The 23,766-nt window shown below is 35.2% G+C and overlaps 1 protein-coding gene across 1 annotated transcript; it reads left to right on the plus strand.

The window, feature by feature from the left end:
* Positions 1-17,870: 17,870 nt before the first annotated feature.
* Positions 17,871-22,295, plus strand: LOC143543650 (ubiquitin receptor RAD23c-like). Its single transcript, XM_077035920.1, has 8 exons — positions 17,871-18,076; positions 20,045-20,206; positions 20,276-20,593; positions 20,698-20,844; positions 20,948-21,070; positions 21,173-21,279; positions 21,837-21,915; positions 22,013-22,295. The coding sequence occupies exons 1-8, from the start codon at positions 18,011-18,013 to the stop codon at positions 22,127-22,129; spliced, it is 1,119 nt and encodes a 372-aa protein (XP_076892035.1). The 5' UTR covers positions 17,871-18,010; the 3' UTR covers positions 22,130-22,295.
* Positions 22,296-23,766: the final 1,471 nt, after the last annotated feature.

A 23,766-nucleotide genomic window follows, 5' to 3' on the forward strand; every position in this document is an offset into this window, starting at 1 on the left:
CAACAGAAAAGGCATCTAGAAACTTAGGGGGTGTTTGGTACAGAGAATGGAATTGTAGAGAAATGGAATAGAGAAATGAAATTGCAGAGAAAGGGAATTGGTCTGGAGAATGAGAATTGACTGTTCTGTTTGGTAGTACAGAGATTTCAGTAGAGAAATTAAGCTGAGAATCATTTCTCTTGTTTGGTACATAGAAAATAAACAGAGAATTATATCAACTTTATCATTAGCACAAGTATTTTATTCATAACAAATATTTATTAAAAAATAAAAAACATATAAAAAGATGCATAAATTCCAACCAAAATATGCATTGATCAAACCAATTCACATACAAAACATAGTTTTTAAGTAAAAAACATCAACCATAGTTAAAACCAATTCACATACAAAACATACTTCAACCATACACAACTATCCCATTGAACCATCGGTATACAACTCGACCATCTCAATTTTCTCTTCTATTGTCAAAGCAAGAAAAGAACGTCCTAGATCCACATCTTTACCAATCAAATGAGCTGCTTTGAACCGTTTTTTCGTAGTGATACCTGGTAAAGCTTTCAACTCATCACTAACCTTTTCATAGATTTCACGAGCCTCCATACCTTCTTTGCTAAGTTGTTCACCCACCATCTCCCCAAATCGAAGCAAAACTTCCTTGATATCTTTGCAAGACTCTCGATATATCTCATCTGCATCCGTGCTTCTACCTCTTTTGCGCTTGCTTGTTACACTTCCTGTTTGTCCTTCAGATCTATCAACATTTGGAACGGCTTCATCAACAAAATCAAAGTCTTCAATATCAACAGGTGAGCTTTTTTGCGTCTCTTGAACAACATCTTTTTCTCCAAGGTCAACTGCTTTACTACCAGTAGCTCTATCCTTACCGAATATGGTACACAATTTGTCATAGAAAGGAAATGACTTGTCACGAAAATTCACAGCACCTTTGTGAGACTACAAGACAATTACAAATAAATTAGACTAAAATTTTAAAATCTAAAAAATATATTTTTTAGAATATACCTTCACGTATTCATTCCAAACACTATCATCGGCAATAATATAACATTTTTGTTCATCCCAACCAAACCCACTTGTATGCACCATATCATATACAATGCTAAAGTGTGTCTTCCATGTCTTCATCCTAGACTTTATATGTGGTTCTGCTTTGAGGCCAGAGTTATGAATGTGACATCTGCCCCGATCCGACCCGACCCAGGTACCCGTTTCTCTGACCCGATCTCTTTCTTTTATGATTTAATATTTATTTATACTTATATTTTACTTTTAATAATAATAATATATTTTCCTTCCCGCCTCTTTCTCTCTCTTTCTTTCCGCCGTCCCCTCCCTCTACCTTCTTATCTCTTTCCGCCTTCTTTTCCCTCTTGTCGCCGTCCCGCCCTTAAGCCTTGTTTCCCTCTTTTTCTTCTAACTCTTTTGTTCCTTCCCGCCTAAGGTTGTCTGCGCAGACCCCTTGCAAGGAATCCTGCGTGAAGACCATCTGTTCCTGCGATACGCGAGACGAACTCTTCTCGCAGCGCGCTAAGAATTGTAATTCTTCTCGCAGCGCGCTAAGAACGGTAGTTCTTCCCGCGACGCGCTAAGGATTGTAGTTCTTCTCGCAGCGCGCTAAGTATCGTAGTTCATCCCTCGACGCGCGAAGAATTATAGTTCTTCCCGCGGCGCGCTAGGAATTTTAGTTCCTCCCGCGGCGCGCTAAGAAATGTGATTCTTCCCGCGGCGCGCTTAGAAATGTAGTTCTTTCCGCGACGCGTTAAGGTTGGTTCTGTCTGCCTTCGCGCTCGCGCTCTCTTGACCTTCTGTGTCTGCCTTCGCGCCTTAGCCTTCTCGCGCTGAACCCTTTGAGTTTCTTCTGTTGAATCTAGCCGTTTGCTTTTGTGTTGTCTTATCTTTTGTGCTGTTGACCTAATCTGCTTTATGTCTGAAAGGTTACTTTCGGCGCAGCATGCGCACCAACCCCATTGGTTGACAGATAAAGTGACTGACATAATCTTTTGAGATCTGCTTTTTCCTTGCTTGACCTGTACCTTTATCTGATCTGCCCATGCCTTTTTACTGTTCCCTGACAGCTTTATCTTGCCTCTGCAGCTGCCATATCTTTCCATATCTTTTGCTTTTGGATTCTTATGCTTTTTGATATCTTTTGCTTTTTGAGATCTTTCCCATTTTTCTAGGGATTATGTCTCCTAGGGTTTTCCTATAAATAATAATAATGTTTTAACACTACACACACAAAACACTTAATCTCTCCTGTTCTCTTGCTCCTTGCTCTCTCTGCCGCCTCCTCTCTGCCTCCGTCTTCCTCCCTGTTCTGCCCTGCTTTTCCGGTAATATATATATATAATAACTTACTTATTAATTATGCTAACTTGTAATCAAGACTTAAAACCAATCATTAAAACAATAATCTTTAATTATAGGTTAATTTGTGCTTGTTTAAAGTTGGTTCTTGCTTTATCTTACACCGCATCGTTTATCAAGTGAGTAATCTCGTACCTAATCCCTTTTTGCTTTTAATGTTTTGGGATGTTCATGTGTTCATACAAACTTAGAGTCTTAAACTTGTTTATGAACTTTAGTCGCGCAGTATCCCATGTGTTGAGGACGTAGACTTGGCTGTTTATTTGTATGTGTGGATCATTAACCGTCTTGTCGGTCTATTCCGCAGTTTTCATGGTACCATTAGATGAACACGGGAGAACTATCGTTTATGATTTTCTCTTTTGTTTACACATGCACAGTTTGTTTTGTTTGTGAGCTCAATTGTGAGCACTGGCAGTCTTATGAATCTTAGAGTTGGTCCCGATCAGATTACACCCTTGTTGAAAACCAGACATACACATGTTGCGCGCAGATTTATTGTTATCTATGTATTGTATTAAACTTGATTTCTCACCAACACGCAAGTGTTTGACGTTTATTTTAACACATGTTCAGGTTTGCAGTAGCTGTTTTGGAGCTTGTGGACACATAGGAAGTTTTCTTTATTTTGGACCTAGATTAAAATGTACCAAGACAAGTTATTGCTGTTCGAATATTTTGATTTATAATATATTGATTTATGATGATTTATGTTATCTTATTTTTGCTTTGCGCGTGCGCGAATGAATGTATTTATTAAATATTGACACCCAATAGTGTCACGAGTAATGAAACAATATGTGGCGCCCCGATGTATAATCCGCCTTTGGTCGGGGTGTTACAATGAAGACTTACATCTAGCAATTGTTGAACACCATTTAAATAACCTGGTTTGAATCCATTGTCAGCACCAGCATACTTTCCGGATGCATGTATCTCCATTAATGCATCAATTAGCTTTGCATCTTCATCATTTGTCCAGGTATGCTTGCTCCGAGTAACTCCTCTCACTATATTTGAATCTGCCATGTCTACGTACAAATGCATAATTATACAATTAAAAATCATAATTCATGTAACTACAAATACAAATATAACAAGAAACATTAATAAGAAACAAATAAAGTGCATAAATAAACATTAATAAGAAACATCCTTGGTTCTACAAATAAAAAATACATAATTGTCAAACATAATTAAGAAACATTGTTGGCACGCTGCGCACGCATCGCAGTCCAACTATTAAACATTTCATTAGCAAGAAGGTCTCTACGATCGGTCCATTCTTGTGAGGGCTCGATCATAGAAATAACATTGTCATGGTCATTTGCAGGTTGTGTGTGATTTACTGGGATTTCGTTATCAAGAGGGTCTTCACTCATTGTTGTTCGTATGAAATTGTGCAATAAACAACAAGCAATGATGATACGTGGCATGGACTCTATGGGATGATATGAGTTATCACGCAAAATAGCCCATCTATCTTTAATCATTCCGAAACATCTTTCTATAACATTCCTGGCCGATGAATGTCTCATATTAAAGAACTCCTTAGCATTCGTAGGAGGACGAGACCAATCGTTAAGATGATAACGTTGACCTCGATATGGAGTTAAAAATCCTTCACCATTTGTATAACCGGCATCACAAAGGTAGTATGTTCCTACAATTAACCATAAACTCTATGTTAATTATCATACTTAAATCTATGTATATTCTTTGAAAATTGTCTATCACATACCCGGAGTTATTTTAAGACCATTGGGTCTACTGATTGCATCACGCAAAACTCTACTATCAGCTGCAGAACCCTCCCATCCCGCTAAGACATACGTAAATAAAAGGTCTCTCGTACATACTCCGAGTACGTTAGTACAAATCTGCCCTTTTCTTGTCCTATAAGGTTTTCTATCAATAGCAGGGACTTTAACTTTAATGTATGTTCCATCTAATGCTCCTAAGCAACCCTGAGTTAAAAGAAAACATTACTTACTAATTTATGTTAGCAAAAAATATCTTTAATAAAAAATGTGTTTGACTAACCTTAAACCATTTCCATCTTTCATCAGTTTCATTATCTGGCACTGGCACGGGTGACTTGTAGAGTTCTTTGTGTAATCGACATATAGCATTTAAGACTGACTTGAAATACCGACTTACAGTTTCCCCGGACCGATGAAATCTGTTGACTAGTATCATATTCTTTGCATTATGAGCAAGGGTATGTAAAAACATAGCAACTTGCTCATCGACTAGCATGTTTTTACTATTCTTTAGTCCCCCTCTAGTTTCTAGCATATCACAAAGTGTTGTAAATGCATGTATATTCATTCTTATGTTAACAACACTCGTAACATCACTTTCATAAACCATCCTCACCATGTTTTCACGCCTATTATGGTAACTCATTAAATATTTTGTACGTAAAGTCATTGACTCAATCGACCGACGCAAATGATAAGTACACAACATCCACCAATGAATCGTAACATAAATGACATAAAATGCACCTATGGCAACTATTCTTTGTCTGGAAGGTGATCTTGCCATCTACACATAAAAATATAAGAAAAACAAATAACTCCAAAATATAATCCAAATATTAGCAACAAAGTGATCATGAAAGCAAGAAAAATGATTACAGGCTACTTTATTCACTGACTTGCTGAATGTTTTTTTGTTTTCAAAAGGTCACCCCTTTTAATAGAGGAGTATTAAATACTTGCATATTTTGTAGGGACAATATATGTGAATGCTCATGTGACATTATTATGTTAGATTTCATGCTATAATAATAATAATAATAATAATAATAATAATAATAATAATAATAATAATAATAATAATAATGCACAAGTCACTAAACTTATTTTTTCAGGAATGGACTACAACACAGAAGAAACTCATGGCAAGATGGTACTTATGGTACAACTTGTCCAATCCCACATGGCAAGAATTTCACATACATGCTTCAAGCCAAGGATCAGATTGGTAGCTTCTTTTACTTCCCTTCACTTGGCATGCAGAAGGCGGCTGGAGGCTACGGTGGCATTAAAATCTACAGCCGCCCACGCATTCCAGTCCCGTTTCCTTTCCCTGCTGGAGATCACACGGTTCTTGCCGGGGATTGGTACAAAAAAGGCCACCAGGTTGGTTAGCTAGTTTAATTAGCTTTGCATAATATTTGAAATTGAATTAGTTTGACTGATTAATTAATGTGTTTGGTGTTTGTAGAGATTAAGACACATATTGGACATGGGCAAGAGCATTTCTAATCCTGATGGACTTATCATCAACGGGCGTGGCTGGAACGGTTACACCTTTGATGTCGAACAAGGGAAAACATACCGGTTCAGAATATCAAACGTCGGGTTGCAGACATCTATCAACTTTAGGATTCAATGACATAAAATGAAACTTGTGGAAGTGGAAGGATCACACACGGTCCAGAACACCTACGATTCGCTTGATCTCCACGTTGGACAGTCGGCTTCCGTGTTGGTCACTGCCAACCAGCAAGTCAAAGATTACTACGTTGTCGTGTCTTCACGCTTCACCCGTCATGTGCTCACAACCACCGCTGTTCTCCACTACAAGAACTCTAGAATTGGGGTCTCGGGCCCTCCCCCTGGTGGCCCCACCACACAGATTGCCTGGTCCCTGATGCAGGCTCGAACATTGAGATGGAACCTTACTGCAAGCGGGCCTAGACCGAACCCGCAAGGCTCGTATCATTACACTAAAACAGAGATGATGTGTTTTTATAGGTGTACCCGAAGGCATGGACAGCAATCTATATCGCGCTGGACAACGTGGGGATGTGGAACATACGGTCAGAGAATTGAATTGTTGGAATCAGTTTGCTTTGTGTCTGTTAAATCTAAACTTCATTTAGCTAAGAATATTGAAGCAGTTGCTAATTTAATCAACAACATAAACCTAATTCATGTTCTACCACTTAATAATTATTGATTTGTACAAAGCTAATAGAATAAGATGTATAATGAAAACAAAGTGTTGGATTAAAGGAGAACTCACAGGTTAGGTTTGGTGATGATTAAATGATTGATAGAAGCTGATTCCAGGTACGGCGGCGATGCTGATGGATGTCAGGTGACTGCCGTTGTGTTCCTGAGTTCTATACACGGAGAGAAAAGAAAGAGTTTGAAAGGAAAAGGAGGAAAATGGGAGAAATGAAACCCTAGAAATCCAATTCTCCGCGTTTTTTAGAGAAACAAAATCAGAGAAATGGAAATGGTTTATTTCCATTTCTCACCTCTTTCTTTCATAAACAAACAAAAGAATTCTTTCCAATTCCATTTCTCACCCCTCAATTCCCTCTACCAAACACCCCCTTAAACCTTTCGCCAATGAGTCATGCATTGCATTGTCTTATTTATATAATAACAATTGTGGGAGGTTTGTACTTTGGTGGTTTGTACAACTTGAAGCAAGATATGTACATCATATCCTTGGTTTGTTATTGGACCAACCATCCCACTTTCTTTTTCTGTTTTTTGTAATTTTGACATCTGTACGTAAATGCTACCTGTCAGTTTTCTATGTTAATGATGCAACTCTTCAGGCTTTGTAACCACTCCCTCTCCGATGAAAGAAAACCTATTTGCTCCGCCGTCTCAGAAGCAACATTGACTTCTCTCTCTTTGTTTCTTCCACCGATAGATCATTGTCATATCCTATTGTTGTCGGGTTCGATTTCGGAAAACGACTCCACCTTCATGGAGTGGTGGTGTATGATTATCACTTATCTGAGCCTATTTGTTAGTAACCTTTGATTGTTGTTGGGTTTCCTTTGGTTTGATTTACTCACCACAGTTAGAACAGGTCAGTTATAATTTGTATTTGTCAGATCATTTTATAGTTCCATAATGTTAAATTTGAAAAATCTATTTCAGTAATTGAATGTTCCACGCACTTGCTTCACGTGGAGACTGCATATCTATAGTTAAAAGTTCATCAAATTTATTGGATGCATTAGAATCGGGCACATGTGATCAAGTATATGATGTGACTGTTTGGGGAGCATCTTTTTTCAACACCTAAAATGCCCCCAGGATCAAAACATGGCAAGTCCTATCCACATAGGGATGAGCTTGGGATGTTACTGGTCCTGAAACTCTCGATCCCGAAATTTGAAAATACTTAGTACCGGTTCATGCAAAATTCGGGAAAGACCGATACCGTAAAAAAACAAAAAACTTGGTATAGATTCGATACCAAATCGGTACCCATACCCGTACCGAACACGCTAATCCCTATATCCACATTTGTAATGTAGTAATTATAGTTTTTAAAATCATATTGCTAATTTGATCATCACTGTTTAAGATGCTTCAGTTTATCAACAATCTTTAATTGCTTTTGATATTTATAATCTCTGTAAAATGTGACAGATGTGGTATTATGTAAGTTTGGGCATTTTTTACTTAAAAGGTATTATTTTGTTCCATGACATTCTTTTGATATTGATATGGTTTAATGCTTATGGTGGTAATGGGTAGTTGTTATGTTTAAATCAGGTTATCGATTCAAGTAGGGTGCGATCATATTAATGCAATCCTTCAAATGTACTATTTTTATTCCACAATTTGTCTTCCTTCCAGATGGTTATAGTCTTTCGTATGTTTTAATAATAAATTAATAATAATAAAACCATTCTTAAACTATGACTCTTTCAAATATATTTTGCTCCTTTAGAAGAAGCAAATATCATACCATGCTATAATTTTTTTGTCTACCTTACATTTGCAATAGATGCAGTTGGGTCTAGATTATGAGTTACGATTTATGATGTTTCTAATTGTCACACCCCGACTAGGTAGTTGCGAAAGCGTAAAACGGGAATGTAACAGATAATACTGGTATCAATAACATTGTTTATAAAGAAATTCACAAATTAATTTACATCATATTACATGGGTTAGTACTATGTTTACAAACTAGATGATAATCACATAACCGGTTTACGAGCTTCTTATTCAATATTATATATCTGCGTCTATTCACAGCTATTCAACTTCATTCCTAACACCAAGAACGTAAGCAAATCATTCCACCTTTGCTTTACCTGAAAAGCATGTTAAAACGGGTCAACTACGTCTAGTTGGTGAGTTTCAAGTTTCACGAGTATCAACGAAATCAGTATACGAGTTCGTAAAGTTTACAGTGTGTATGATGTATTATACTAAGCCACAAGTGAAACCGAAACGAGCTAAAACACATGGCCACCCCTGCCCATGCACTCCCGTTGGCATTTAACAGCCACTTTGCCCCAAGTATGTACTATGTCTAACACCACATAGCAGTATGTAATAAGTTTAAATGACAATGTGCAACTGGGTTAACATGTTCCGGCATACCCCACCGGCTCTGTCAGTTGGGTTTTTCAAACCGATAGTACTATCCACACGTCACCGGCACGAAGTTAATCACTTGTGTTTGTGGGGATTTGTCAAGTGTTAGTACTTAGATAATTCACACCATCACACGTTTTCAAGTATATAAGTATATGTAAACATGCTTTCAACCCCAAAAGTTCATCAAACAGTTTAGAAAGTGGGGTCGTGAAACTCACATTATTGTAGTTCGAGCAGGTAATATACGTCAATAAGTATTATGCCTCGATTATAGCTTGTATCCTATAATCGGTATCGTACTATTAATACTAGTACAGTGTTTAAACCAAATCGGGTTGTATAACTAGTTTGGTTATAGCTGTTATGCCCAAAACATGACCATAGTATTAGATTGTGACGTTGTATACTGTGAAATACTTAAAATCAGATTTGGCTCAGTTTCACCGTTTTCCGAGCCTAGTCAAGTTGATCGTTTACGCGTTTCGGGAATAGGTAAGATCATAAAAACTTAAGTAAACATATTGATTGATAAAATGATTTAATTTATAAAAGAATTTTAAGGTTTCGGTATCTGGATTGATCGCATGGTTCGTTTCCGTTTTCACACGGGTTTGATTATACAAGACGCGTACAATCCACCCGAATTGTCCGGAATTCTCGTAAAAAGTTCGTTTTTATCAATTTCATCCAAAAATACAATATTTGACCACTTTTGATATTTTGACGTACCAGTCAGTCCGTTAAACATCAAACTGCCGGTTTCATTAAAACAATAATAATTTAAATCTTTGATTAATCATAACTAAATATGTACTTATATATAAATTATGTAAATTTTAGTAAAAATACATTAAAATATGGAGAATTTTATAAAAATATTTTCAGAAATTTTATGATTAATTATTTATTTATAAAAATTCATTTAATAGGTTATAATCGTGTAAAAAATGGCACGTTTATATCAAACGACCTCTGAAAAATCCGATAATTTTTACGAATGGCCTAAATGTTATTACATAGCCCCTGAAAAATCTCCAGAACCTAAATCTTTTGACAAAATGCCTTTTTGTGCGTTTTTCGGCTGTTAAAATTTGGTTAAATCATAATTGCACAAACCATACTTAGGCATTTCCAATGATCCCCAAACTTTACCAGTGATCTTAAATTACATATTAATCTCCAAAACCAAATTTCATAATTTTTCAATATGTTTAACTATTTTTCCCAAATAAACGCTCATAAACGGAAATAAATTCACCAAATATTCTCCGTTCATCGAAAAATTACAAAATTTGAACAGGGACTCATTTTATGATCCCTAATGTCCCTGAAAATTTTCACAAGCTAAAAACAAGCACGTCACAACCTAATACTAAACAGCCCTTAAACGAGTGTTACGGGTTTACCTTGTCGGTTTTCGATGAGTTTTGCTAGCTTAAACGACTTTCCGGGTCTCGGGTTGTAAACTCAGTGTATCTACATATCATATAACATCAAACCAAGCATAAATCATCCATGTAACAGCCTTGATAATTAGGGTTTCGATTGTGGGTTCAAACCGAACTTTCAAACCGTAAAAACGTTGTATTCATGTTCTAATCCGCGTTTTTGATCAAAAAAGTATATGTTCCTGGTTTGTAAACATGTTTAACATCAAAACATGATTTTACTTGATTTTTATGCTTTTTGGATGGTTAAACATGTTTAAAACTAATCAAGGATTGATTTTTCATGGTTAAACTATGTTAATCGTGGTTAAAATCAATGTAAAAATCAATATTTACCTTAGGGTTTGGGCTGGAGGATGAAGAAGAACAGCAAGGGTAAGTATTTTCTGGAAAAGTTGGTCCAAAATATCTCTAAATTTTTTTATTATATAGAAATACTAGAAGGGGGTGGGCTGCCCCCTTTGCGGCCGCCAATGTATAAGGCCCATTGTGCCTCCATTTTGGCCCAATGGTGCCTCGGTATTCGTGCCATACGTAAAATTCGGTCCAAATTTTAATTCGGGTTTGGTTTTTCGCAAGAAAACTAGTTCGAGTGCGAAAACCAGCGCGAAAACGAGTGTTTTTCAGCTTCTTTTTGTAAAATAAGAAAAGCGTACTGACTCGTTGTAAAATTCCAAAATATTTTCACGGATTGCTTAGAACATGTCATATAAGTGTTTTATAAATCTTTTTCGTCTTAACGGATGCTACAATGCTCGTTTTGATATTAACGATTGCGTTTAAGCTTATAGCGTATCGATAAACGAAACCCTTTTTCGTTTAAAGAGTTTTAAACGTACTGGGGCCTAAATATCAATATGTTAGCCTCTATAATATATCTATAACTCGTATATGACCCCTCAGTATGTATACGGGTCATAATTAGTATCGGTCGGTTACTCGTTTAAGCACTACGAATTAACCGATTTATCGTTTACTTGGTACATAGTGAATATAATATACCTCGTTTTGTCACGAATGTCACACTAATGAAGTTTGGAGATGATTTTACAGATAAAAAAGTTGTTGTAAAATCGAGTTTGAGCTTTTTATCTATTTTTTCATGGCTGATAGATGGTTGTGTATTCTAAAAAGTTGAAGCGTGGATTAACTTTTGATTCTATCAATTTCAAATAGTTCAACTTAATAACCTAAAAATTTAAACACGGACTGGAGACAATGATAAGACAAGGGAAACAAACGACCGAACACTTCCAACTGAAAACCAAACTGTTTATTTTGATGTTTAGATGAAGGGTATGTTTGGCAAAACTAGCTGGTAGTTGTAGCTGAAAGCTGCTAGCTGGTGGCTGGAAGCTGTTAGCTGGTGACTGAAAACTGTAGCTTTTTAGATATATTTAGATGTTTGGCAGAGTAGCTGAAGCTTTTAATAAAATGTATAAAATTACTAAAATGGGCATGACTATAAATAAAAATAGTAAATGCATTTATTTTGGAAGGTTATTTAAGTAATTAACATACTAAAAGCTTGTAGCTATTTCTAAACGCTACTAGTAGAAGCTTTAAGCTTCAAGCTTTTTCTCATGACCTAAAAGCTTCAAGCTCCTTGAACCAAACAAGGCTTTTAATCGAGTAGGAGCTTTTTCTTAAAAGCTTGAAGCTTGTAGCTCCTAAAAGCTCCTAAAAGCTTCATGCCAAACATACCCGAAAAGGTTCATTCATGGCTCTTTGTAAATCACTGAGTAGGACTAAAAAATCCAATCATGCTACCCGTCTCAGGACTAAACAATATGCAAGTTATTGTTTTAGTCCTATCCTTTGTAAAAAATCCAATGACCTCCATAAAATTACTAAAACATTGACCTCTATAAATAAAATTATGCTTCGTGAGCTGTTAGTGTCCCTATCTTTTGGTTCAGAGGAATATTTTCGACACACTTTACACTAATGTAACAGCTAACAAACGATACAGGCACACATCGTAACATCCACCCCGCTGCAACGCAGCGGGTGTGAATTCTAGTTTTCTATAAAATCCCTACACGCCAAATGCTAACATTTTTATTTTAACAACTTGGTCTAGTGAATGTTCAATTTAGTGATTCTCTCTTTATATTTTATATTAGGAAATATTTTTTAGTATAGTAATCAAGTTTTAAAAATGTTTTAATTAGGTTACTTATGAAAATAACCCGGGTTTTAAAACCCGACAAATTTTGACATAACTAATAAAACTTTTCTACAATTAATAATTAATAATCATCAATATTTATCATTTAATAAAAATCAAAAATCTATATTTACAGTTTAAATTTAATGTTTTGTCATATATATTGAGTAAGATTGAGTTTTATTTAACATAAAATAGTGATGTGATAGCGACCAAACCTAAATTTATACTTAATACTTTCAAAATTATCATTAATTATTAATTCTTATAATTATTATAAGTATATTAAATGAATAGTTTGTGAGATTATAGAAAGAGAATCACATTTTTAAGAAAGAAAATTATGCTCAAAATAATGTTTGAATCTTAAATGACCGCAATACATCAAAATATTTGTATTATTAACAACGAGAACAAATCTAAATGTCAAACAAATAGCAACCTACTTGCCTATTGATCACATCATTAATTCAAAGTGACACATTAGAATAACTATAAAGTGTATCAGTTACTTCATGTTCATGGGTTGACGGATTAAATCCGACATAATTATGGAAATTTTATCAGAAAGCACAAACCTGAATGAGTTACACAAATTAACATGAGCATGACCCATTTTACACAAATTTATTTCTCTGATTTATTTTTGCATATTAATAGACATTATAATTTTACAACAAAAAAAAACAAAATAAATGACTATAACAATCATGTTTAAATGACAAAACCTTATGCACAATTTTGTTGTATGTTTTAAGCTTCATTGCATATTAAGGGTGGAGGGAGTGGTCACCTAAATGTAGTGAAATTACCATTGACACTGATCAATCCTGCATTGCCACATTATTTTAGCCTCAACTACTCTGAACTACCCTAAGACCAAGTTTATCAGCAACCTCCCAGGAGATCATTATACTGTTTGGTGGGCCATATCAATTAAAAGAAAAGAAAAAATAAGTTTTATTCCTCAACCTATGTTGTTTTAGCAATCTTGGGTTCAGTGGCGAATCCAGAAAATTTTCTCACAGAGGTCGAGAATTTTTATAGTCGGTACTAATACAACTGTCGGGTCGAATCGGGTCGATTTGGGTCATATATATAAAAAAAGGATTACCAAACAAAATATTAGATAACAAATATATTAAAGTTGTTCTCTACGAGTTTTCATTTTTTGAAATCTAACCATTATACCATCTACTTTAACAATGATAAGCAAGTATTTCTCAATATAACAAATATAGTCGGTACTAATACAACTGTCGGGGACGGGGGACACCCCTCACTAACATATGAGTCCGCCCCTGCTTGGGTTGCAACCTATTGTGTGCCACATATCACTAACTAATTAGCCCATATATTATATTTTGTTTTCATTTAACAATTAATTTCACATATAAACTAGTTTTTCTTAAATAACTATTAATATTTAACTTTTATAAAAGATAAAGAAAACGCAATCTTGTTTATTATTTTTTTTTGTGAATGCTCCGATATAAGTTTTATTAAAAACAGAGTTTCGATAAAAAAACGTATTTTTTAAGTATGATTGCGTTACAATATTATTAGTTCGTAAACTTATTCTCTTAAAAGTTATTTTTTTAATATATTTTGAAAACTATAAACCATAATTATGTAGTTAAAAAGTAAGTTTGAGTTGGGTTGTGAATGAAAATGAAAATTTGGATTAGTTTTAATAAATATTTTTATTAGTTTTAATAAATTTATAGAATAAATTAAAATCTAAATAACATATATGTATTAAAATAATTGGTTTGGGTTGGGTTGTATAAGAGTAAGAGAGAGAAAATAATTTTTTATTAAAAAGTTGGGTTGAGTGGGTTGTGAATAAAGTTAGTGTAATGCACACATACTACACTAAAGAATTTTATTTTTAAATTTAAAATAACTCAAAAATTATAATTTAAAATTCAAAAATAGATAAAAATGGATACATTATAGCTTTCAAAATACATAATAATTTAACAACATTTTATTAAATAAAACATAGATAAAAATACGATTCCGAATTCCATCCGTTTTTTACTTTTGTTATGAGTTCAAATGTGTTGCTATCGGGAGCGTTAATTTGTCCGACCATATGTCGCTATTTCGAACACGCTTGGTGTTGTGTACGATCGTTTGATCCACCCCCTCCCCCCGAAACAAAATAGTTTCAAACTCGTGGCCAAAAACTCAACGTTTGTTGCTCCACGGGGTCGATGTCTTCGAAAACGCAGACCCAAGTCTTAGCTAACGCTACTTCTTCTTCTTCACAGCTCCGTATTTGTGACGCGATTCGTTGGGGATTTGGTTGCTCCATGTAGAGGTGCACAAATGGGGTTTTTCTAATACCCGGGTTGATGTGTTGTAAAACACACTTGCTTTCCGCATCATTTTATCATGTTTTAATTGCTTTTTAGTTTAATTATTAAGTTTTATGGTTTGTTTATGCTTGATTTTACAAAATTGAATATTTACTTGTAGGTTATGAAAGTTGGTGGAAAAAGAATGAAATTTGAAGACTATAGGGGTTTATTTGATCAAGTTTGGATACTACAAGTCAAGGCCCGACCCAAGCCCACAAGTTAGAAGTCTATCTTGCATATCATATCAAGAAAAATAAAAAAAATAAGAACCCTAACAGCCCTAAAATCCCGAATTCAGCAGCCCCAATTCTGCCCATATTTACGATCGGCAACAAGGGAGAAGAAAGAAGAAAAGCTTGTGGCGGCTAGGGTTTGGTGGTTGTGACGGCTGGAGAGGAAGAAGAACACCAAGGAGAGTCTTGTGCAGCTGCTAGGCATCATCTAAACTCATAATCTCAGCCATAAATCATAAGTATTCATTCATAAACTTTATCTCTTGTTCAAGAACCCTAACTAGTTAAACTTGATCTTTTTGTTGGATTGTTTTGCAAGTAATTTGAAGTTTGACTTGTGTTTGATTGTTTTTGATCATTGAATGAGGTTTATCATGTTTATATTGATGTTTATGATGTTTACTTTGAATGTATGCTGCTATTCAAACTTAATGTTAGGCTAAACTAGTTAGTTCTACCTAGGTTAGATGATTATTGTTAGGTTTTAGTAAGTAGTTTGGATTGTTGATGATCATGGCTTAAATTGTTAATGTAAAGTTCGGTTTAACATTGAATTAGGTTGTGTTTAGTGACTGTGAATTTGTTAATTACACTTATAAACCTCTTGCTTTAATTAATTGAATGAGTTTTGATTGATTGTTGCTTGTTAGGACTCTTTACTTAGTGTTTAGGGTTTGTTTGCGGGGTGATCAACCGTAGGGTTTAAGTGAGTGTATTAATTGAATATAATCAGCGAGTAGACACCTTCCTTGAAACCGAGAGGTGATAGGAAGTAGGGCCGTCTCATAGCTTTTACTTGTTAGGATTAGGATCGCGCGAGAGCGGGTTCGATCCTTGTCGGGTTTGGGTTTGTGAGCGATTAGTTGACCTAGTTTAAGTTGAAATAGATTGTTCCTCTATCCTTGGTTGCGTAGTACTCGTCTCCATTAGGGTAGTGTGTCGATGAGACCGAGAGGAGAGTCGGCATTAGAGCACGTTAACAATTCGTCACCCGGTTTGTTCTTAAAATCAACTAAGTGTAGGTTAGGGTTTGTTAGTGAGACCGAGAGGTAATCTAGCTTCCTGAGTGAACCTTAGTTGTGTCATTCCTTAGGAGCCGGTGCCGTGAGATTCTACAATCCAATAGCTTACTATACCTTCAATAGGATTCTTACCTAGGTAGACGTTTTTCCCGTTGATAAGTCGTATTTACACAGTTTCGTTTAGTCTTCTTAAATTAAGTCTATTAAGTTAATTAAATTAAGTTAGGTTAAATATTTGATAATATAAAAATCATTTAAAATATATTATTCTTAGGTGAGTCTTATTTAGGGTTAAGTATTAGATACGTTTTCACGTGTCCTTGTGTTCGACACTCGGACTTCCTTAGTACTATACTATTAGTGATCAGTACACTTGCCGGTTTTGTGTGGCTTCTTTAGAAATTTCGTTTAATAAATTTAAAGATTAGTTGTGAGAGCATCATTAAACACACATCACGGGTTCGGGTATGAACCGGTTTCGGGTATGATCGGGTATTGAGAGAAATCGAGTAGGGTTCGGGTAGGGTATTGAGGAGAAAAACTCAACCCTATATACCCGGGTAGGGTATGATCGGGTTCGGGTATTGGAACCGGGTATTAATACCCGGTTTTGAATTTGTAATTTTTTATGCATTTTTTAATTTGTTTAAAATTTAAATTTGCTTTGTAATTTATAAAAATAATTAAGCTATATTACAAAAACCATATTTCCACTTAATTACAATTTATTTAATTAGTAATATGCATTTTATAAAAACTTAAACATAAAAGTTGTGAAGTAAACATAAAAATATACTATAAAAACTCATGTGTTATTTCGGGTATTAGAAAATTGGTATCGGGTATAACCGGGTATCGGGTATAGGATATGACCGGGTCCGGGTATTTACGGGTATAAATCGGGTACGGTTTTGGTTACGGGTATTGACCTCAAAATGCATACCCTATCCATACCCTGCGGGTAGGGTCGGTTCCGGTTTCGGGTATAGAATACCCGGGTATAAAAATACCGGTTCCGGGTACGGGTTTTTTATGCACCTCTAGCTCCATGTAAAAATTGTTTGAATTTGATGAGAATGAGAAAATTGTTGTATAATATTGTTTGATGTGTTTAGTTATTTATAAAGGAGAACAAAGAAAAAAATCTAGCTCAACGACTAGATTTTAATGGTCAAAACAAATTAAGGCTCGGGGACTACTCCCCTAGCAAAGTCACCGTTCGGGGAAAAAGGAGGGGTGGCGACGGTGACCGGTGAACCACTCCCTCCACCCTGACATTTACGCTGTGTTCCCGAGTTGAGTTAAGGATGTTTCCTTTCCTTTCTTTTCATTTTCACTTCCTTTTCATCTTTACTTTCTTTTCCATTCCATCTAATTCTTTCCAATTTGTAAAGAAAAGAAACTCACTCATTTTACTCTTTATTTCCCTTATCTTTCTTTTATTTCCTTTAATGAAACTCAGGAACACACATTTTATCGTTTCTTTCCCTTTCCTTCGTTTAATGAAACTCGAGAACATAACACTTCACTTCTGTCTCTCAATTTCCTTTTTGTTTATTCTTTTAATAATTTTTAATAAAACTCAGGAACACAACTTTAAACACATCCTGTTGAACACATTATAAAACACAAAAATCTAGGTCACTCCACCTCCAACCCCCACTCGCCATCCCACCCACGCGCCTCAAACAACCTCCAAAACCCCATCGCGTACACCATACTTACACCTTACGTCGCGTGACAACCACTCTACCCTTGTACTCTATACAGACGCAAACACAAAACACAAACTCCGATTACTTCACGTTTCCGATTACTTCTACGACTTCAACGGCGTCGTTTTGGTTATGTTATTATTATTATTGTTATAAATTATAAATACCTAATACATATTAATAATAATAATAATAATAAGTTAGATCGACAGTTATCAGTTTGTTACAATTCTGTTTGATTGATTGTTATTATTCTGGTGACGTGAGTAACAAGTTATCAACGAGATGAAGGTGAACGTGAAGACGTTGAAGGGTACGCACTTCGAAATCGAAGTGAAGCTTGAGGATACGGTGCGTTTTGTTGTTGATTTAGTTCAATTTTGATCTGAATTTGACGTTACGAAGCTTTGATTTGATTTCGCTAGGGTTTTGAGTTTGATTAGTTGAATTTTGATTGTACTGAATTTGAATCTGTTTGTGATTAGTTAGGATTTAGGGTTTTGTGATGGATTTGACGTTGCGTAGCTTAATTTAGGGTTATGTGATGAATTTGATCTTAATTTGACGTTACGAAGCTTAATTTTGTGTTTTTGTATAGTTAGGGTTTGAAATCGAAGTGAAAGTTGAAAATACGGTGCGTTTTGTGCTCGATTAGTTGAATTTTGATTGTGTATGATTTGATTTTGTGTGTGATTAGGTAGAATTTTGTTAGAAGTTAGGGTTTTGTGCTGAGTTGGATCTGAATTTGATGTTACGATGCTTTATTTTGTGTTTTCGCTAGTATTAGAGCTGTTAGGGTTTGAAATCGAAGTGAAACTCGAGGATACAATGCGTTTTAGTTGAATTTTGGTTGTATTGAGTCTGATTTTGTGTGATTAGTTTGAGTTTAGGGTTTTGTGCTGAGTTTGATCTGAATTTGACATTACGAATCTTAAATCTGTGTTTTCGCTAGTATTAGAGTTGTTAGGGTTTGAAATCGAAGTGAAGCTCGAAGATACGGTGCGTTTTGTTATCGATTATGTGTGTGATTAGTTAGAATTTTGTTCGAATTAGGGTTTTCTGCTGAATTTGACGTTACGAAGCTTAATTGTGATTTTGTTAGGGTTTGAGTTTGATTATTCAGTTTTGATTGTGTTGAATCTGATTCTGTGTGTGATTAGTTTGAAATTTGGTTAACATTTAGGGTTTTGTGCTGTGTTTGATCTGAATTTGATGTTACAATGCTTAATTTTGTGTTTTCGCTTCGAGATTGTAGTATTGGCGTTGTTAGGGTTTTGTGTTGTGTTTGATCTGAATTTGACGTTACGAAGTTGAGTTATGCTTTTGGTAGGGTTTGAGATTGAAATTTGAGATCGTATGGTGTTGTTATTGCTGTTATTAGTCTCAGTGGCTGTTTGTTGAATTGGAACGTGAAAGCTGTGATTACTTGCGTAATTGTATGTTAGTTAGCTGTTTGGAATTGAATGAACACGACATGGGGAATTAGGTTAAATAGTGCGATTAAAGTGTTAGTTATGTTTTTGTGTGTTGAATCTGATTCTGTGTGTAATTGGTTAGAATTTAGGGTTTTGTGTTGTGTTTGATTCGAATTACCAAGCTTAATTTTGTGTTTAGGGTTTTGTGTGTTGAATCGTTATTTAGGAAGTTTGTTTTTGCATTTTTCGTTGCTGTATTAGCGTTGTTAGGGTTTAAGTTTGTAATTCGAGATCATATCATGGTGTTATCAGTCTCAATTGGAAGGTGAAAGCTGTGATTGCTTGCACAATTTAATCTGATTGTGTATGTGATTGGTTAGAATTTAGGATTTTGTGCTGTGTTGATCTGAGTTCATTCCTACGAAGTTTGATTTTGTGTTTTTTCGCTTCGAGATCATAGTATTAGCGTCATTAGGGTTTGAGTTTGAAATTTAAGATCGTACATTCGTACTGTGTTGTTATTGCTGTTTTTGGTGCAACTGCTGTTTGTTCGTAGAGGTTGGATGTGAAACTGTTGATTGCTTGCACAATTATATGTTTGTTGTTCGGACTTGAATGAACATGATTTGTGGAATTAATTAAACTGAAACTCTAATTCTTCAGAGAAATAGCACTTTAGATTAGGAAAATCGCTATTACTGTGAATTCATGTTTAATGTGATTGAATCTTTATGTTTGATATGAATTCATATTTGATGTGATTTAATGTGATTGAATCTTTATATTTGATGTGATTTAAGCTTTGTGTTTGATACGAATTCTTGTATAATGTGATTTGATGTGATTGAATCTTTCATGTTTGATGTGAATTCATGTTTTGTGGTGATTAAATGTGTTCATGCAGGTTGCAGATGTGAAGAAAACTATAGAAACATTGCAGGGATCTGACGTGTATCCAGCTGCACAACAGATGCTCATTCATCAGGGCAAAGTGCTCAAAGATGGAACCACCATGGAAGAAAACAAAGTTTCTGAAAACAGCTTTATAGTCATCATTTTATCAAAGGTAAAACCTGACTTTCGCATATTATAATTGCATCATCAATACTTAATCATATATATTAATCATTCACAGAGCAAGACCTCCCCTGCTGGATCTTCATCAGCTGCAACTGTCCCAAAGGTGACTGAGACAAGGGCAGCTGATCCCGTTCCAGTGGCGGCACCACCACCTCCACCGCCAGCTGCAACTGTGACACCCCCTGCTGCAAACGCATCATCTGAGAATGCGTATGGTGATGTGGCATCAAATCTTGTTTCGGGCAACAATTTAGAGGGTGCGATTCAGCAGATTCTCGATATGGGTGGAGGTACATGGGATCGTGATACGGTTGTTCGTGCTCTTCGTGCTGCTTTCAACAATCCCGAGCGTGCTGTCGAATATCTATATTCGGTAAATCTTATATCTTTAACATTATTATATAACATTCTAAATTTGAAATTTTGAATATGGAAATATAACATGTGATTCAATATTATACTATATGCTTATTTTAGGGCATACCAGAGTCGTCTGATCTGCCGCCAGCAGCTGGAGCGCCGGCTGTGCCACCAGTTCAGCCCGCACAACCAGCAGCGGCGCCGGCACTGGCTGCAGCACCGCCAGCTGGACCGAATGCAAATCCTTTGAATCTTTTTCCTCAGGTATGTCATATGTGAGTTGGTTGTTCATTAATTGTGGAGTTCATATCTTTTAAGTTTTTGGTATATATTAAATGATCAAATCAAATTGTTAATTTTGGGGTAGGGTCTTCCTGATGTGGGCGGGAATGCACCTGCGGGTGCTGCTGGTAATCTGGATTTCTTGCGTAACAGCCAACAGTTTCAAGCTTTTAGGGCAATGGTACAAGCTAATCCACAAATCTTGCAGGTATTGTATGACTCTCTCTCTATCTATCTATCTATCTACATATATATGCACACACACATGCGTGTTTATACTTTATACACTGATAACTGATTATGTGAACAGCCGATGCTCCAAGAATTAGGTAAGCAGAACCCGCAGCTTGTGAGACTCATCCAAGAGCATCAGGCCGATTTCCTTCGTTTAATTAACGAACCCGTTGAAGGAGGAGAGTATGTTCTTTACCTATCGCTGTGTTCTGGTTGATTTATATATTAACGGGTCGATTCGGGATATGTTATATGTATAACGTAGGGGTGTGCATGTATTGGTTTGGGGGCTCAAAACAGAACCAACAACTGAAAATTCGGCTTTTGAGTTTTTATAAAAAATATATTGCCCGGAATAATAGATTTAGGCCTGAATCTTTTTGTGAAATAGTAATTAATTGTTTATGATGGGCTAAAATGTTTGGGTTACGCTAGTTATCAAATTTTGAATTCTTTTGTGAATTAATTTTTTTTGAGCTAAAATATTTGGGTTACGCCAGTTATTAAATTTCTATAAACTACTTAAATTTCAAAATAGAAAATGAAAATCCATAAATTTGGTTCGGTGATAATTCCATGCAAAACCGAAAACCGAATTGAAAGTTATTTCGGTAAACATAAAACCAAACTGTCCGTTTTTGTTTGGTTTCGTTATTTTGGTTTGGTTCGGTATCATGCACAAAGATGCCTTATTTGACCCTTACATAAATAAAATGTTACCCGACCTGTGACATTATCAGGAATCCACTTGGACAGCTGGCGGCAGGGATGCCACAGGCAGTGACAGTCACGCCAGAGGAACGTGAAGCAATTGAACGCGTAAGTTTAATTATTAACCTATGCATACATTTTTATGGTATAATATACAATCACATATCTAATTATTATAGTTTCTTTTTGTTTATAAAACCTTCAGCTTGAAGCAATGGGATTTGACAGAGCTTTAGTACTGGAGGTGTTTTTCGCGTGCAACAAAAATGAGGAACTGGCTGCAAATTACCTACTCGATCACAGTCACGAGTTCGATGAATGAAGGTGAAGGCGGTGAAATTGCATTTTAAACTCTCTTGGTTATTCACTTTGTTTTGTGCGTTTTAGTGTATGCACTTGCTCTGTTATCTTTTCTATTTCCGGGTGCGTATACTTTAGGATATATTGGAGATTAAAGTTGAAATGCAACTTAAGTTTCCGCCTTGTTACTTTTCAGTTGTTTTTATGTTGGATTTTACTTTGCAGTCAAATAACTAGTGTTAGATGACTCTGCATTTTAATCTTCGTTTATTTGTTAGTTGAGGTCAGGGGTCGTTAAGTTTTTTTTTAACTACGCACATACATGGCATTTAAACGTTTAAATGAGCATATACCATTTACACGTTTAAACATTTTTTTAACGAAAAGTGCGTAATGAGGATTTATACGAAGTGTATGGAAAGTGGTATATTCTTTTCTGTAAAAGTCAAGTTACGACGTATGTTGCCATGAAAGTATGCATGAAGGCTTGTTCATGTAGGCCATCATGAAGGAAAGTGTTGTTTGTGTTTAAGCTGTGTATGTCGGTTGTAGTCACTACGTCCTCTTTGGATATAACGCTTGAATACTAATCGAGTTGTAGTCTGTTAATATATGCTTTATATTTGTGTTTGACCCGAGGAAAATCAGCCTAGATTAATAAGTCTTCAATATATTTTATAAGGAGTTAATAAACTTATGAGTCCGTCAGTCCGATGATAAATTTTCAAGTTCTGCTAGACTTTAAGGTTTGGATTTCTTCATTCTTTTGCAGCTACACATTTATTATTTTGGATTCTTAGATGGCATGAAGATAGGCGTTTGCTAAATGTCATAGTCATGTTTGTTGACGAAATGTGTGAGACTAGTTGTTTGAATTTGTTAGTATAGATTTGACCATCACAAGGCTAGAAAGCTCTAGCGTTGTCAAAGTTTTCGTCTTAAATTGCAAAAAGGGTTTTGTCTTGTTTTAGAAAAGAATTTGCATCTTTTTCCCTTATATTTAAACCTAGTTTGAGGCCCGTGTATTACACGAGTAATTGATGAAAATTTTGTACTTTAACCATTAAGTGAAAGATAGTTAATAAAATGATCATATATTTATACAGTTACAATTTACATTAAAATTACAGAAATTACATAACTTAGATTACACAAATCTACCTATACTATTAAAACAATATCTTTTTGGATGCATGTCATCATTCTATTGATCCATTATCATAGATCGTTCATGTACCTTATCTACCATTTGAAGATCATGTATGCACAAAGTATTGTTATATAACTAAACCTGAAAGTCATAGTAAACAAATCATTATATTTTGATGCATTGGTATGAAGTTTTAAATGCTTGTAAGAAATAAGTTTTTTTATTGGTTAGAAACCATAAGTTCATGTACCTTATCTACCATGGAAATTGTGTAGTTGCAAAAATGATGAACATCTATATATTGATGTACCTTGTGCTACTAAATCTCCTAAGCAATATAAAAAATAAAATGGATATCATCATGTTTACGTAGATGCATAATGCAAAGTGGAAATTAAAAATTTACCAAAAGAAGTTAGTTATTATAGAAACAAAAATATGAAAGCTCAACACATTAAGAACTAATAAACTGGTAAAAATGAGTGGCTCGTGCCGGGTTGGTCTGTGAG

Source organism: Bidens hawaiensis, unplaced genomic scaffold (assembly GCF_021521415.1).
Source record: "Bidens hawaiensis isolate Kalapana, Puna unplaced genomic scaffold, B.hawaiensis_p1.1 tig00013244_1, whole genome shotgun sequence".
Classification (NCBI taxonomy): domain Eukaryota; kingdom Viridiplantae; phylum Streptophyta; class Magnoliopsida; order Asterales; family Asteraceae; genus Bidens; species Bidens hawaiensis.